Source organism: Pyxicephalus adspersus, chromosome 6, assembly GCF_032062135.1.
Source record: "Pyxicephalus adspersus chromosome 6, UCB_Pads_2.0, whole genome shotgun sequence".
Classification (NCBI taxonomy): domain Eukaryota; kingdom Metazoa; phylum Chordata; class Amphibia; order Anura; family Pyxicephalidae; genus Pyxicephalus; species Pyxicephalus adspersus.
Genome location: NC_092863.1, coordinates 95,760,823 through 95,778,419, shown reverse-complemented (window position 1 = coordinate 95,778,419; position 17,597 = coordinate 95,760,823). Strand labels below are relative to the sequence as shown.

Below are 17,597 nucleotides of genomic sequence, written 5' to 3'. Positions count from 1 at the left end.
GTCCAAGAGCACAAGAGAAACCAAATAGGAGTTCCTATCTGCTGTGTCAGAAATGTAACAGAAATATGTTTTACCTAAAACCTTTTTAGATACGGGTAATTCTACACTCGTGTAAATATGGAAGGCACATTAGGCTGTCCCAGATGTGAATGTATCCATGAGCTTCATTTGTTCAGTTCTGCTTCATCCAACGCTTGATTTTTCATTTTTTGTAGACACTGGAATGTTAATTCGTCAAGCAGTTTTGTTATATCTCTGAGAAACTCTGTTGGTGGGATATTTTTGAGTTGTTGGGCCTTTCCACCTCTCTTTTGGATTTTTAAATCATCGCACAAGTGGTGACACTCCATGGTGGGAATGAAACTCTGAACTTTTTGATGTTTGGGAACAAGTTGAGAACTAGAAAGAGAAGAATTCAAAGTTTACATCTCTGAGAGATAACCAGGGAATGACTTTTGGCTACAATAACACTTCTGTTTCCCTAGCTCGGTTCATGATTCCATTCATAGTAGGCTTGTGGTAATTTTAGAGATATTTTCTAACATTAATTTGACTTGGCTAGTTATCACATGTAAGAAATCTGTCATTTCCAGTCTGCCTTTATACATCACAACTTCATGTTTGCAGATTTTTTTTCTTGTAGCTGTTTTACATCTATAAGGTCCCTTTAAAAAACGTATTTTTGTACCCTCATCATGAGTCTTCTTTACGTAGCGAGGAGCTGAACATCTCATATAATGTTCACACCTCATAATGTGATATGTACCTGCAGGTGGCTGACTGCCATCTCACAAGACGAGAGACTTTCATGTTCAAAGGCAGACCCTGACCTCCGTGAGAGTCTCTTCATTCTCCGACAAATGCTTTGAGTGTTTTATCTGTACTTTGCAAATGACACACCTGAAACATGTCTAGCAAGACTTAAATATAAAAGGGAATCACCAAAGAGTAAATGGGTGGGGGAAGGTGAAACAGATGTCTGAGACTTAAGGTCCTTCACACAGGTCTTAATGTGCATATAAACTCCAAAGCGCCATACAGACACTCAATTTAAGTCTCTGAAAATGATCGGAAATGGTAGACTGAATAGGAGGCGCCTGCTGCATCCACCCTAATAGAAAAAAATAGTGATCATTAATAGTCGGTCATTCAGTATGACGGATCCTTAAATTATGTTGGGGGATTACAAGTGTCCCCATTGCAAAATGTTTTACCTCCATTTCTGTTATGGATTTAGTACCAGTGGTAATGATCACTAGGACAAATAAGGTGAATCCCCCAGCAGAGACAATGGACCTGAAAGCTCTCCAAGGCTGGAGAGGATACACTTTCATCAATAAAGCTGGATGATCCAGCAAACTTGAAATTGATTTCTTCAAGATCATTTGCTATTTGCTAGCAAGTTTCACTGATGAAAATGTATCTTCTCCAGCCTTGGAGAGCTTTAATAAATCAGGTACAGTAAATCACTCCTGATAATGATTACTTGGTGCACACATAGTGGGTTTTTATTCTTTGTGGCTATTAAGGAATACGTGTAATGAGGGGTTTGGTTCCCAGATTTCAACTTTAGATCAAAGCATGATCATATTGATCATATAATATGTGATAAAACATTTACATTTTTTAAGCTGAACTTTAGCCAAAAGTTGAAAAAGGAAAAGCCAATTATTATTTAAACATCCAAACCAGCTTTTGCTGCACTATTCAGCTTCAATCTGGACATTTCCCCAATCATACTTTCTTTGTGTCACTAGATGTCCTCTTTCTGAGAGCTCAGGTTGTCGAGCGTGTGAGTGGACAGTAAAAAGAGGGAAACTGATAATCACATCTTTTTTCACTCTGATTTTTCTTCTTATCAGTAGGATTCTTGATTCTTCAGTCAACATATGAACACCGTGTGCGGCTTCTTCCTCCTGCTCTCCAGTCCATCTACATAGAAAAAGCAAGAGGCAGATTCCTATTAAAATATAAATATTTACCTGGCTTCCATTTAAAAACACATTTAATGCCATAACAAATTATTACTGAGCTGCATTATTCTGTATCTTTTATATCTCATTAAGATATGAAGGTTGTCATCAGAACCGGAATATGGGGAAATCTTTTTCCAATTAGGAGCTTCACAGGTGACAATTGGTTGAACAGAGAGAGTCACCAGTTAAGTTTATACTTGTAGACCCCAAGATATTGGTTAGTTTTAGTTATGAAAGGGAGTAGTAGACAACATTTAACTATATATGGGCCCCTTCCTACTTTTTTTTCAGTTTGTGCTTCCTGAAATGATTCCAAACAGACCAATTTGATTAAAATGTATGCACAAAAGTTCTTGTTGCAAGGAAAATTCACAGTCCACAAAGTTTGCACAATGTTACAGTCATATGGCGCAGATGATCTCTGTAGTCCGATCCACAAATATAAGGGAGTAAGAGGGCACGGCTCAGGGTACCAACATTTCCTGGACTGTAGAGATGTAAATCAGTAACAATTTACAGACTTGTTCTGATTGTTTCTATTCTTTCATGATGGATGTTTGGATCAGTCCACTTCTGCAGCTGCAATTCATGGCACATCAAATCTAAAACAAATACTCCAGCCTTATAAAATGGAAGAGTAGGTTTATTTTTCTTTTACCGATAAGTATGGAGCTATTTTTATGTGTTCCGGCCTCCGCACCCACCCCATTTTATTGTGGCTGGAAGCCTTCAATAAACATCCCCTTTCTGGATGAAAAATGGAGCTAAAATGTCTTGCAGAACTGCACAATTTTATCCTTGTGTCAACTTTTTTTAAAAATCCCAATAAATCTGATACAGATTGTTAGCTCTGGAAATTTACACCAACAATAACAGGCGGGGACATGGCACATGTGCAGAGCAAAACATTTTATTCCAAACAACTTCGTAGCTGTTTAAAAATCTCAACATCAATTCAGATGGAACATGAATTTCCAGGCAGGCTGTTTGGAACCAAAATGCTTCTTGATCTGTAATCTCTAGTGTTTGAAGGATGAAGGAACATTGTGCCTCTATTTTCCGGAAAAGTCAAACTTAATATAAACCGCAAATCAATTGACAGATTTGGGTAAAGCCAAGGGGACAGGTAGCCAAAGATCATTAGAAAATACATTTGGCTCCCAACTCATTGAAACTTTTGTATTGGTGTCAATGGAAACACGTCTTGTGGCTTTCCTATAGGTGCTTAGTGACTCTTGGATTGGCCCACAATGTCTCAATATTTCTGTCTTTTTGTCCATTGAAAAGAATCTAGGAAACAAGCTGATTTACTAAAGTAGTTTAGGTGGGTTCAGCTGACTTCAGCCAACGTATGTTTTTTTTAACATTTTCTTGCACACAATTGAGTATTATTTCCATTTGCATCTTATTCACTAAGAGAACAGCGGAAATTTCTTGAGTAAGTCAACCCTAACTGAAGAAGTTGAAACAGGGAGATCTTTTCACCCCAGCTTCCTCTCCAGCAAAGAGAGCAGCAAAATTCATAATAGTGACAGCACAAATTCTCAATACAAATCTTGTAAGACTGAAATTCTAAGGCTTCAGTGCCTTTGATGATCTTACAATTTACACAGCTATTAATCTGAAGGCTTAGGCGTGCACTGCTGTTTTTTAGGAGGAATTTAAGACAAAAGGTAAATCTTTCTTAGGCACAATTAACAATTTAGATGATCCTTATACAAACATGAAACAAGGGTGGTTTCATAGTAACATTGATGCTTTGCCATACTATGGCTCTTGGATTAATTCCCACTTAAGATCGCCTGCTTAAAGTTTATATGTTTCCCCCAATGTTTGTGCAAGCTTTTCTCCAGATGCTTCAATGTTCTACCACAATCCAAAAAGTACATTGGTTTGCACCTTATGTTGCTCTGGAGTATGTGTCACTCCGACAGATGTTCAGCTGGGTTTAATAAAAAAGCATAATTTTATGTAAGACTAGAAAAGAACTCTAAATTATTAAACTCCGCACTTTAAATTATTCTGTTGCCAGTTTTTTGCACTCTGAAAAACTGGAGAAATATGTTACAAAGGTAACAAGAGGGTAGCGTGCCATGGTTTCTACTTATCAATAATTTCAACCCAGAGTCACACAGCTGTTACCCAAGAACACACATTTTCACATAAGGAGTGATCATGTGTGCTTTCCAGTGGCTGGTACCTTGGTCACTCACATCACTAGTTCTACCCATTTGACAGCTGGCAGCAGTGAGTAGTAGTGATACTGCTCAATGCCACCCCTAGTAATTATCTATGGGACTCCCTGGGATGAGGAAGTGGTAAGCACACCCCAACCTCGAGGCCAATGTGAACCTTAGGTATAAAAATGTATACATCTATTAGAAATTTGTGCAAATTCTGGGTAAAAACATTCCCAACAACTTCTTTAATTTGCTAGTACTTTATCTTTGCAGGTCTTATGTATTGGAACCTTTTCTGGCTTGATTTACAGGAGCCGGTTTAATTGGAAAATCAGGTGACCAGAGTTGTCAGCTATCTAAAATAATTTTCGGGCATTGATGGATCCTTCTTTCTTTAGAATAATTGAAACACTTTTCCTGTGTCAGGGAACCCCTTCTTAAACCAATTTTTTGGGGCCAGTGAAAAATGCCTCTTAAATTGGTGGTCAGTGGAAATAATGTCCCCCTACAGCTATATTAACACCAAAAATCTCATTGTCATGCAACTGGCTCCCCCAGGACTATATATATATATATATATATATATATATATATATACTTGCAAGATGTAGAAATATTAGATATTAAGCATATGGTTACAAAAATAGTAAAAGTGAATAAAAGTGAAAACTAATATTTCTTTCAGTCTCTTTTTATTTGCTAATGATGAGTAAATACCATATGAATCTGCTTAGCTCTGCTTTCTTCGTCAGTATTTTTTGAGGCACTTCATAATATATATATATATATATATATATATATATATATATAAATAATTTCTCTGCAGTAAAAGTTTGTCCATCACCTGCTCTAAACTTGACACATTAATCTGCGCCATCATCTCTGTCGGTATCATGCAAAAAGATAACTATGGCTTGATATTACCTGTTACAGTTTTGTTACCCATTAAATAAGTGCCGTGGGAGTCCAGCTGTTTTACATATGCCGCCACTTCATCTGTTTATCATGTTACTTGTTTGGCGTATTTGGCAGAACACCACAGTGTGAAAGAGTGTGCCGCTGAAGTATGTTAAGCATTCAGCACGTTTTGTTGGCAGAAGTAACTAGTTAACTTTGTTTTTTTCCCCCTGTAATCTCTTGGTTATTGACACCAGCAAAACATGTTCAATATGCCTGCAGCTATTGAATGCATATGTCTGTCTGACTTTTGCACTGGTGGAGTGGTGGCCCTGTTTGCACTTACAATACTTCCTTTTCCGCTCAGCTGTCACATGATCCCATAAATGACAAATTCGGGTCCAAGTTCTGTGCCAACAAATTCTTTTTGCCCAGAGTTTGTTTGAAAAGTGTTATCTTTAAAAAGTAAGGAAAAAGTGGGGCTGTGTAAAGTGATTGGGCCAGTGCCTTTAGGTTTATAGATGCCATTTGTGTGACAACGAGCTAAGATTTTGTACAAGGGTTCCAATCTAACATTTACTTTCATTCTTTTTTAAGGCCATTGGTAATGTAGTAATGAACAAATCAATCAGTCTTAACTCTTTAGTCTTTTTTTTACCTCTCCCTTATAACCCTGACATCCAAATAAAGGAATAGAAACTATGTGTAGGCTTCATGTTGCTGTTTTTGGAGATTGCCTTCATGGGACAACATTGGGCCAATTACCCATTTTCAGTTCGTTACATGAAAGGAAAGGGGTTAGGTAAATGCTGCTTTATGCCCATATGTATGGAGTATTTTCTTTATTTGTTGAAGCTGAATGCTTGCAATGCTTTACAAAAAGGAAAATAAGTTCTGCTGGGGAAGTGGGGGTATTAACTAAAACCTGTTGCTTTTGTGCTGCTTGTGCAAAGCATTTGATCTCATGTGAGTGTTTGAAAAGATATTTTGTATTTTGCATTTGTCTTTATTGGACAGGTATATAACATGTTCTCTTTCTGTCTTCCTCCCATTTCAGGTATATTGGAGATAACATCTGTGGATGTAGGGGTTGTGGCAGTGAAATCTATTAACAGCAATTATTATTTAGCCATGAACAGAAGAGGCAAAGTCTATGGCTCTGTAAGTAACAATATTTTACTTATTTATTCTAGGAACATTTGGGGGGGGGGTTGGAAAAGTAGAACCTCTGTATAAGGGACAGGAGTGAAGGAAAATTTCTTAGTTTTAGCATCTGTCTAGGACAGATGTTACCTAAAGACCTCATAGAGGTTAACCCGAAAATCTAATTTGCCTATGAGTTGGCATAAGATAATGTAAGAAGCCTCATATAATTGCACATACTGTATATTCCTAGGGACCAGATCTGGTTATAATATCCTGTCCATTAAGTTCCCACCAATACCTCTAGCCAAAAACTTTTGGGAGCAAATAAACATGTATAAAAGGTTCTTGTTGCTCCCTCCCACCAAAAAAAGACATGGGGTATCCACAGCATTCGTCTATAGTCCCAGGCAGAAACAATCCAAGCCAAATATTGCTCCAGTGGCAGATGGAGATGGCTAAGGGGAGGTTGGATCTAGCCTGTACAGTCATACAAGAGAATGGCTGCCATGCTCTTTAGGCTGACATGCACATAGATGTTAAACAGTAGTCAGTGCTTGTAGTATTGGGAGGTTTCACTGTACCTGAATTCAGAATGCTTAGGGTGGAGGTCTGCAGGTGAGTGTTCTAGTGCAACTTTAAATACGTTCATTGAAGTTCAACATTAGAAGTATCCTTCAATGCAACAAAATAGGTGGAACCGGAGGTGTCCACAGCATTCCACACTACCACACTATTAACCCAACTTGAAACATTTATGCAAGCCAAATGTTGCCCCAATAGCAGATGGGGATGACAACCACAGTCAACCAAGTATTAAATTGATTTATGTATGATCTAAACCCCCATTCTCTTTAGGTTGATTGCAGTATTGGGAGGTGGCAATCTACCTGAATTCAAAAATGCTTGGAGTAGAGGTCTATCAGGGAATGCAATTAGAAATCTACCAGGGAATGCCGCACTGCAATAAGAGGTCTATCAGGAAGTGCTGCACTGCAATAAGAGGTCTATCAGGAAGTGCCGCACTGCAATTGGAGGTCTATCAGGAAGTGCCGCACTGAAATAAGAGGTCTATCCGGAAGTGCCGCACTGCAATAAGAAGTCTATCCCGAAGTGCCGCACTGCAATTAGAGGCCTATCAGGAAGTGCTGCACTGCAATAAGAGGTCTATCAGGAAGTGCCGCACTGCAATTGGAGGCCTATCAGGAAGTGCTGCACTGCAATANAAGTGCTGCACTGCAATAAGAGGTCTATCAGGAAGTGCCGCACTGCAATTGGAGGCCTATCAGGAAGTGCTGCACTGCAATAAGAGGTCTATCAGAAAGTGCCGCAATGCAATAAGAGGTCTATCAGGAAGTGCCGCACTGCAATAAGAGGTCTATCAGGAAGTGCCGCACTGCAATAAGAGGTCTATCAGGAAATGCCGCAATGCAATAAGAGGTCTATCAGGAAGTGCCGCAGAGGTCTATCAGGAAGTGCCGCACTGCAATAAGAGGTCTATCAGGAAATGCCGCAATGCAATAAGAGGTCTATCAGGAAGTGCCGCACTGCAATAGGAGGTCTATCAGGAAGTGCCGCACTGCAATAAGAGGTCTATCAGGAAGTGCTGTACTGCAATAGGAGGTCTATGATGAAGTGCCGTACTGCAATTGAAGATCAGCTTTAACTGTATCTTTGTATATTTGTGTTTGTAAGTAACACTTGTAATTCCCCTGTATACAGATCAATTTTGTTCATTATACTTTATTTCTTTTATATTTACAGAAAGAATTTAATATTGACTGTAAACTAAAGGAGAGGATAGAGGAGAATGGTTATAATACCTATGCCTCTTTAACCTGGAAGAACAACGAGAGACAAATGTTTGTGGCACTAAATGGTAAAGGAACCCCGAAAAGAGGACCAAAAACAAGAAGGAAAAGCACTAACGCTCACTTTCTTCCCATTCCTCTATAGCTTCACATGAAGGATTTGCTAGCAATGGACTAAAGACTTACAGAGAACATTCTACAGGGCTTCAACACTTTGACAAAAAGAGGAAAACCGGTTTCCGAAGTTCACAAGTGTCTTCCCGAGGCCGTTTTGCTAGTGCCGCATCCTGTGAGCGGCCGGATCGAATAAAATAAAAGCTAGCCGCCCGTTTGAAGAATGTTATTTGTTGTGTGTACAATGCTGTTTAAAGGACGTGAGACAATCGCGCAGATGATCTTCTGGGAAAGTTATTTATGGAATACAAACTTAAATCAAAGATCTGCTTTGCTCATTCAGACCCAGCGATCCAGCGAGCAGACAGACACGCAAAGCATTTGCTGAAAGTACTTGGGTAAAATCGACAACAATGATGGATATTTTTTTGAAGAGACATCCACAAGAATGTATGGGATTAAGATGTGTAAACATGTGCAAACTGTTCTAACAAAACGAATAATGTGGTATTCCTGTGTATTCTATGTACTGCGTCCCAACCCCCACCCCACTACCTTTGTGTTCCTTTGTAAGTTATTTATTTAATAGAATGTTTAATATGTGTCCTAAGTGTTTAAGCTGAGTGTCTGCATTTGTGCATCTGTTTTTTGTTTTTCATTATCCTAGAAAAAAAATCGCTCTTTCTGCCTTAACATTCTAAGAAGTGACAGTGTTTCAGAAAAAATGTTATGGGAAAAATAAAAGAACACTTTTTTTGATGGTCAGGGTTCTAAAGAAGATCTCTGATCAAATTCCTAAAACCTCTTATTGGCACAATGTTTTTTTACAGTGTCTTTTGTGATTGTAACTTTCTGGTTCTGCTTTTTCCAGAAAACTAGGAAAGGTGGTCTAAGCCCGCATTTTATTTTTCATTGAAAATTCCATAAAAAAAAGAATATTCCATCCAAAATATTCCTAAAATCTATGTGCTGCCTACATACCTGCCTCAGCCACTCATGAGAGCTGCAGATAGTATAGATCAGTGTTTCCTAACTTTTTTAACATGGGGAACCCTTGAAATAACTTTCAGGTCTTAAGGAACCCCTTCTATAATTACAATATCCACAACTATATTAGCGTAGTGGCCAGCTCTTACATTGCTGCCCATTGGGAAGAATGTCACCCTTACAGATAGCCAAAAAGATCATTGGTGTCACCTAAACTGACCTGACCACAAACTGCTCAAGGAACCCCCAGCAACCTCTGGAGGAACCATGGTTGGGAAACATTGGTATAGACAAGAGTTATTGGTTTATGGCAATCGGCCTACTCTGCCCATTCTTTTTTCAGCTGCTAGTCTAGGCACCAGTTACGCCATCCTAATATATTACCTGCAGTGCAAGGTTTGCTGCTCATTGAATAAAGAAAAGGATTACAGGTAATATTTATTACCAATACAAAATAGCTAATTATTTCAGTAAATATATAGGAAATAGATTTGCCTGAAGCTTAGAATACAGTTACCCTTATACAGTTATGAATAGGAGACAATTCAAGTTATGGCCCTAAAATACTAAAAAAGTTACACATTTTTTAACAACTGATATTAATAAAACATAGAGAAAAATTCTACACATGGTTTTTCCAAGACTGGATAAAGGAGCCAGTAGATTACAGAGACGGTTACCAGAGATTTGTGTCTTTCCTATGTTCCAATTTGTACTATTATCACAGTTTTAAACCCTAATCCTATATCCTTTTATCATTGCCAATATCAGTAATTAATTCTAAAGCTACGTACACACGTCCAACGGTTCTCGCCCGATAATTGGCTCAGGGCCGATATCGGGCGAGAATCTGGCATGTGTACAGCGCCAGTCATCCATCATCTGAACAACCGTCCTGGCGGATCAACGGACGATGGACGACTAACGATCCTAATGCAAAGAAAGTTGGAGAGCGTGCAGCAGGGGGCCGCTCCATCGTTCTTCCCCACCCCTCTCCATAGAGCAGAACGGTGCTGTATGTACAACACTCGTTCATGCATCGTGCAGTGCTAGTCATTGGAAAGGATTGTGAAAGATCCTTTCCAACGACTATTTTTGCACGTGTGTATGCGGCTTAACACCATCAAAGAGAGGTCAAGTGGAGTCAGCAGAAGACATCACGGAACTCTTTTAGGATCAGATTGCACTCAACCTGTTCATTCTGAGTGTATGTTTGTTTGGCAAATTTAAAGAAAATTGGGGCAAAATGCTTTAAACTTTAAATTGGTCTAGAAAGCAGCCTGATGACAACATTTAAAAGGACCAAATTGAATAAATATTTAGGTTTTATAAGTCAAAATAACCAAGCCGTTGCTTAGATTTAGCAGTGCTGACAACCCTGCCTGGGGGCTTAGTAAATGTGCCCACAAAAAATGACAAGTGGTATCTTACAATATATATATATATATATATATATATATATATATATATATATAGTATTTTCCCCAGATTTTTTAAGCTGGGTGGGAAGAAGCTGTAGGTAGGTGGCAGCTCCTGTATTGTGACCCAACTTTTTAGAAACACCCAAAAACTGGTGCACCCAGCTGAAAGGGGCTGGGGGGGAACACTGTATATTATTGATGAAGAAATTGTTATTTGGCTATTTAAATGTATCTGCTGGCTTTTTTTTTTATTGCCAAATTCAGTTTACACACCCCCAGTTGTTCAAAAGCTTGGCCTCATGGGCCCCTAAAATATGGTACTGGTTGGGCCATATTAACTAAGCGGCATGTTGGCTGATGGCTTCAAATACTCCAATGACAATGTATCTGGCAGCATTGTTTCCGTTATCACCCTCATCAGCCACAGTTGCCACAAGTGGTATCGCAGTGACTTCTAGCATTACGATCAGTGGATGTTTTTATAGAAAGTCCATGTGCCGGTTGGTTTCTACATTGGTCAACGTTATAGCAACTATCTCTGTCATATAGATGGTTGATCATATTCTCTTGTGGCATGAACTATAACGAAATCATATATACCGCTTTTTATTATCGAACAGTATGTACCTCTTTTAGATTGTATAAATGAATTGTCTCAAGTGTAGAGATGCAATATATAATGTCTGCTTTAAATATGCAGTTGACACTTTCTGAGTACATATATTGAAGATTTCTCTGTCATTTTCAATCTCAGTAGAACATCTGAGTGCTTCTCTGTATCAAGATAAAGTCAATGATCTTTGGGTATTAAAATGGAAAAAATGTATTTCTCCCAGATTTTGCATAGAGTTTATCTTGCTACAGAGTAATTATATATTTCCTACCGTTGGAAAAAAGTAAAAAGACTTCAAGCGTTTAAAGCTTGCTGTGCATCATTCTGATAAATGGCTTGTTTTAAAAGAATGTTAGAGCTCAGTTTTCTTCACTTGAATCTGTAGTAAAATTTTCAAACGTCAAAAAAAGATAAAGAGCAATAAAAAAATTAAAATGACATTTCTCAGAATATAATGTTTCTTTTTTATTAAAAAAAAAACAATCCTCTTGTAGGGGTAATAATAAAAATAGCAATAATAGTTTCATACACCTATTTATGCAGACTTATAGTGTTTTTAAATGGGGAATACCACTTAATTTTTTTAAATCTATGGGAAATCCAGTAGGAAATGCCACTAAATATGTTACTGACCGTTTTAGCTCCCTTTGTGTTGTTACAGATTTTGTTGAAACTTTTTTTCAATGGTCTTACTGTTCGGGTTTGGGAAACTATAAAAGGCTAATAAATACAGTTGTAATGCCTTTAATATAATAATACCTTCATAAATGTCTCAGGGGTTTACAATTGAAGATACCTAATCTTGAGGCAGAAAATAATATTACGTGTCTATTAGTATTCATTTAGAGCCCCTTCACACCAGCCATTTCTTTTGCCGTTTTGTGCCTTATTGTGCATTGTGTTAGTGCAGAATGGGCTGCCAATGCACAACAACAAAAATAAAATAAAAAATAAAAAAAATCAGACTTCCAGCTTTTTTGTCCATCACACGTTGGTATCACAGAGTGCAATGCATATGGGGTACAAGGACGTCACAGGCCCAATGCTGCTCTTTTATTACCCAATGGGATAGATCCTGAACTAGCCTGTATTCCATGACTGACGTTCAGTCTGCAAGAAAGTTTTGATCTTCGTTGTACTGTTTGGAAGGGATGATGGATCACCGGGTTGCCTTTGTTTTAGCTAAAATACTTATATATGTATTTGAGCTATATATTTACCTGTTTTCTCTCCTTTATTTTTCAAAGCACATTTTCCTTGGTCAGCCTTTCTTGACTTTTTAACATGGAGGAACCCTAAAATAACTTTCAGGTCCTCAGGGAACCCCTTCTATAATTCCTATACCAAAATATGAACTGGGTGGTCAGTGGGAAGAATGTCTCTTACCTTGGTGGCCATTTGGAAGAATGTCACCCTTACCGATCATTGGTGTCAGATAAACTGACCTGAGAGGCACAGATCAAGCAACCCCAAGCAACGTCTGGAGAAACCCTGGTTGAGAGATTATAATATCATATATGAACACTGATGGACATCTGGCACCTGTAATTGTTCAATAACCAAAAACAAGCAACTAAGATAGTATTTGCAATCATTTTTAAATATTATCTTCTAGGGAAATTAGTTTGCAGTTCAAAGTGTACCCAGAACAGCCAATCATGTCATCTGTTGTCATATCATTAGTGGTGCTGTATTGCAGGTATCTATATAGATCAATCATATTTCAGGAATGTAGTCTGACCAGTGGGGTGCTTTCCTATTGGTTGCTCTTCATTACTGTTTCTGTTATGCAGTATTTACAGACTTTTGGGAAATGTAACATATAGACATTTAGGTATTACAGGTACAGGTTTGAATATACAGAAGCTTCCTATTCAGAATATTATGAAACTTAGAATAATTAAATAACTGTTGCTTCTTTATTTAGAACAATGTTATGTATGAACAGGCAAATACTCCGTTATCCATGGCAGAGGCAATGATATAAGACAATTATACAGAGAGAAGAGGAGGGCTGTAGTACAACATTCCAATATGGAGAGGACTAAATAGAAGGCAGCCAAAAGTGTTTAAGCTGCTCTTGATTACACAACATTTGGCTTGTTCAGCAAAATGCATTATATACAGCTACGGTCCCCAACCTGTAGTCCGCAAATCTGGCTGGTGCACCCCTCAGTGAGGTCAGGAGAAGATCCCGCTTGGGGGGGCGCACTGGCCAAAGCCACGGATCATGTCTCCCGTATCCATCGTAGGCTCAGGGCGGTGGGTGGGTTGTGTCAGGCTCCGACCTGCGATGGGTGGTGGAGGGGTTCTGGCATCTTGAGGTCACTCTTGACACACGGCTCCCCGCACATGTGTGGTCTGAAGTCCGTAAATGTAGTGGTCCCTAGGTCCGAAAGGTTGGGGACCACTAAAATACAGTACAGAAAAGCCAAATACCATTGACTTCTATTGTTATTTTGTTGTACTCTAATTTAAAGTTCAAGATTCATATTTGGCCTGTCACTGACACCGTCACCGACACCGGAGAGTAGAGGGTACGGTTTTGAAATTAAAATCACACATCTAGTAAACCCATGGCAAGCCCAGCAGTCCAGTATAGGCACCAAACTTGTATTCAATTATTCTAAATTATTCAAATTCCAACATTTGGAACAAAGAAACATGCACACATAAAGAGACAGAGCATATTAATCTACCACTGCTCTTTTTTTTTTGTGTACATTCAAAGGTGGGGGGCATAGAGGTAACCTATTAGAGTTTCCTAATTTCAATAGAGAAAAGTCATCACAGTTCTGGTTGAGTTGTATGAATTTAAGGACCACTTGGACAGTTATACAAATCCTTTGGTGTGAAAAACAGGCAATCAGCTTTAAAAGATTATTAACCCCAAATCTTCAACTATAAGATCCACTATATTACTTTTTATATTCTACGTTCTACTATGCAAACATTGTAGGTAATATTTGAGCTAAGTCAGGCCATTTGAAGAAAACTTTAGAAAAAGACCAGCCATGATTGATTGTCCTTGCTCTTTATCACGTGTGTTTTCATGGAGAAATTGAACAAGATGGTCAAGAATGGTCACTATGGACAATAACTTTTTCATCTCTTTTTCCATCATTTTCAATAATCATTCCTGATAGATTTCAGATAACATTATCACGGGAGAAGAGTACAACAGACCTCCTGTCTCAATGCTAATAAAAGCCATTCTATTGAGGACTTTAAAAGCTTTTCCTTAGCTTAAAAAATGATGAAACTTTGTTTTTTCAAAAGGAAAAGTTTATTTTGTTTTCTAAAAACAGCTTAAAACTATATAACAGGCTGCCAAGGTCAACAAACCTTTCACGCTCGAGACCTATTTTGACTTGGATACATTTGGGTTCTATTTATAAAACAGGGAATCTGACATTCCCTCAAACATTCCCTGGTGGAAATCTTCCAGGTCCATGTGTTTAGATGGCAGTAATAGATTCCCACCAGGGAATGTCTAAGAGAATATCAGACTCTCTGCTTTATAAATAGAACCCCTTGTGTACCACATTGATGCCTCGCCTTGTGTCCCACCTACATCTCTTTATAATACTTCCTTGTTTTTATGAACAATTGTCAAGTTTACATATCATGTAAATTATTTTAATACCTCTTGACATCTTATTGCATCCAACAAATTTGAAATTACAATACCTAGATTTAAAACACCCAATGGGAAGCCTCTATTCTGCAGCCCCCAACCCCGAACTAGTCACTGGACAATATTTCGTATTCCAGGGAACTCACACAGCTGTCCCTTGAAGCAGAATGCTTTCTTAGAATTGGATATAGCAGCTGCATTCTAATGTTTCTAGGTTGGTTTAGGGATGACAGATGCCCTTTGAGTTCCTTGCTTGATCCTACCAAACCTCACCTATGTAACCGTATTTGGTCAAGACTGCAATCTTTTTTTTTGGCTAAAGCAAAAAAAAAATCAATAGTTTGATGCTGAGATTATCCAGCCAAAATACTAATAAACATTATGGTAATGGAATCCATCTGAATGAAACCCAGATTAAACCAATTTGCAAACCAATCATACTCTTTAAACATTTGCTTATCTCTATGCGGTCTTTTTTTTTTAGAACAGATAGATGTTGAAACTCGTTCTGAAAAGCAAAATCCACATTATTTGTTTTGTGAAAGAAGACCTCACGTTCAGTGTCTTTTGTTCTGTCCTATTAGGATTGTCATAGCCTAATATTATCTTGTTCGAAACACTTTTGGGGTTGACTTACTAAAGGATGAATTATCGCTAGCGATTGGGTGAACCTATTTCAAACACCCAATCACATGTAGAGGAATATAAAAGACAGGGACATGATTGGATGCTTGAAGCATACGCAGCTTCACCTAACCAAGAGTGAAAATGACCCCTTTAGTAGAATAGCCCTCTTTATGTGATAATAGATTATATTGATGCTGCAGTTTTATCTTTGAATTTCTTGTAAAAAAAATGTTTATTTTTTATTCTTTGGAAACTGTATTTTGGTACAAAATGAGAGTTACTAATGTGTCTTTTTACTAAAAAAAAAAGTTAACCTCTAGAAATACTGTTTTTTTTTATTTTATAAGTTATTTGAGTCAATGCTTTTTGCCAGCACTTCCAATGTAAAATCTTTTTATTTAAATATTAGCTGTTAGCGGTTAGTTTGTGCCGTCTTCCTCAATAAAGCTGTTATTGTAAGTCTTTGTGTGAGATCCCTGTATTGTGCTGTTTCTGTTTATTACTTACTCATTTCTTACTCACAGCTTTTACATACCTTTTAACATATTTTACATTTATTTCATTGACTCATCTGGGGGTGATTTATTTGCTTTCCACTGGTATTTGTAGTCATAGAATAAGGGAAAGAAGGTCAGAAGGATTGACGCGTCATCTTATTTGGGGGTGATGAGCTAAAGCAGGAGTTACCATAAATGTTGCCAAACTGGGACTCAAGGGGCCAAATTTAAAGTAAAGGGCAGACCACATTCAACAATAAAATGCAGAACAATGTTTGGACCAAAAAGGAAGAAACAAATACATTTACTGTTTGTGTGTCTTTTCTTTTGGTCTTTGTATGACAATGCTGACATTATGGCAACAAAAGACTTCTTGGGCTCAGTTGATAAAACAGGGCAGTGGCTCAGAGGTATCTCTCTGGCCTTTGCAGTGCTGGGTCCTAGGTTCAAATCTCAGCCACGGCCTTATCTGCATGCAGTTTGCAGGTTCTCCCTGTGTCTGCGTGGGTTTCCTCCCACATCCCAAAAAACATGCATATGCGTTAAGGTTAGTTGGCTTCCCCTCAAAATTTACCCTAAACTACATTAATGATATATGACTATGGTAGGGACATTAGATTGTGAGCTCCTTTGACAGACAGTTAGTGCATGACTATCGACTTTGTACAGCGCTGTGTAATATGATGGTGCTATATAAATACTGTGTAATAATAAAGTATAAGGGGCTCTACTTTTAAAACAAGGAATCTGACATTCCCTCAAACATTTCTATCGTGGGAATCAATTACTGCCATTAAAACACATAAACCTGGAAGATTCCCATAAGGGAATGTCTGATTTCCTTTTTTATGAATAGAGCCCAAGAAGCCTATTGTTGCCATAATGTCAGCATTGTCATACAAAGCCCAAAAGGAAAGACACACAAACAGTAAATGTATTTGTTTCTTCCTTTTTGGTCCAAACATTGTTCTTCATTTTTTTGTTGAATGTGGTCTGCCCTTTACTTTAAATTTGAATGGCGAATATGCCTTTAAGGGTCCCATGGAACCTTGCTGAAGACACCCTTGCATGCGCACTCCCCGTCTGCATGTACTGCAAAGTATATAGAATATAGGATGCATGCGCTAGAGAATAATTCATACATGGTGTCTTCATTTTTAAAAGAATACTTAAGCTGGAGCTAAGGATGATAGGTTGCACTTAGGTGAAGTCGATTGGCCTTACTTTGCAGAACTCAATACTTACCCCCTAGCCAGAAGCTTTTGGAGTGGCAGCAACAATCCAGTTACCAGCACCCACAAGTCTAAGGTTAAGGTGGACCTAAACTTTTCTTTAAATCTTTACATAAAAGGGAAGAAAACCTATTTGTGTAAGGTAAAAATTAATTTCTTTTTTGGGGGATGTTATAAAACTTTAACTAAAAATAACTTTGAAGCCCCTTCACTTCTGTTTTTATCATGGCGGAGATAAAGACATAATGGAAGTGCAGAGCCTCCTGGGATACATACATCAAGCATCCCAAGAGACTTCTGGCTGCTCCTTCTAGAGCTATTTCTTCAATGAAGGAAAAAAAAATCCAATCCCACACATGTGCAGTGAGATCGGCACTCTTCTATTCCGCATTTACCGCAGGCTACAAAGCCCAATCACGCACGTAGACGTAGGCAAGAAGTATGATGTGGGCAGAACAAGGA

The 17,597-nt window shown here is 38.2% G+C and overlaps 1 protein-coding gene across 1 annotated transcript; it reads left to right on the top strand.

Moving 5' to 3' along the window:
* Window positions 1-5,767: 5,767 nt before the first annotated feature.
* FGF10 (fibroblast growth factor 10) lies at window positions 5,768-15,814 on the top strand. Its single transcript, XM_072413650.1, has 3 exons — window positions 5,768-5,855; window positions 6,111-6,214; window positions 7,961-15,814. Exons 1-3 carry the CDS (start codon window positions 5,768-5,770, stop codon window positions 8,150-8,152), a joined length of 384 nt encoding a protein of 127 aa, XP_072269751.1. The 3' UTR covers window positions 8,153-15,814.
* The last annotated feature ends 1,783 nt before the right edge of the window (window positions 15,815-17,597 follow it).

Bases quoted from the DNA above. Each gene is read 5' to 3' on its own strand.
- FGF10 (XM_072413650.1), top strand. From the start codon at position 5,768: ATGTTGCTGTTTTTGGAGATTGCCTTCATGGGACAACATTGGGCCAAT. The intron at 5,856-6,110 runs GTAAATGCTGCT...CTCCCATTTCAG, and splicing joins CATGAAAGGAAAGGGGTTAG to GTATATTGGAGATAACATCT. The intron at 6,215-7,960 runs GTAAGTAACAAT...TTATATTTACAG, and splicing joins GAGGCAAAGTCTATGGCTCT to AAAGAATTTAATATTGACTG.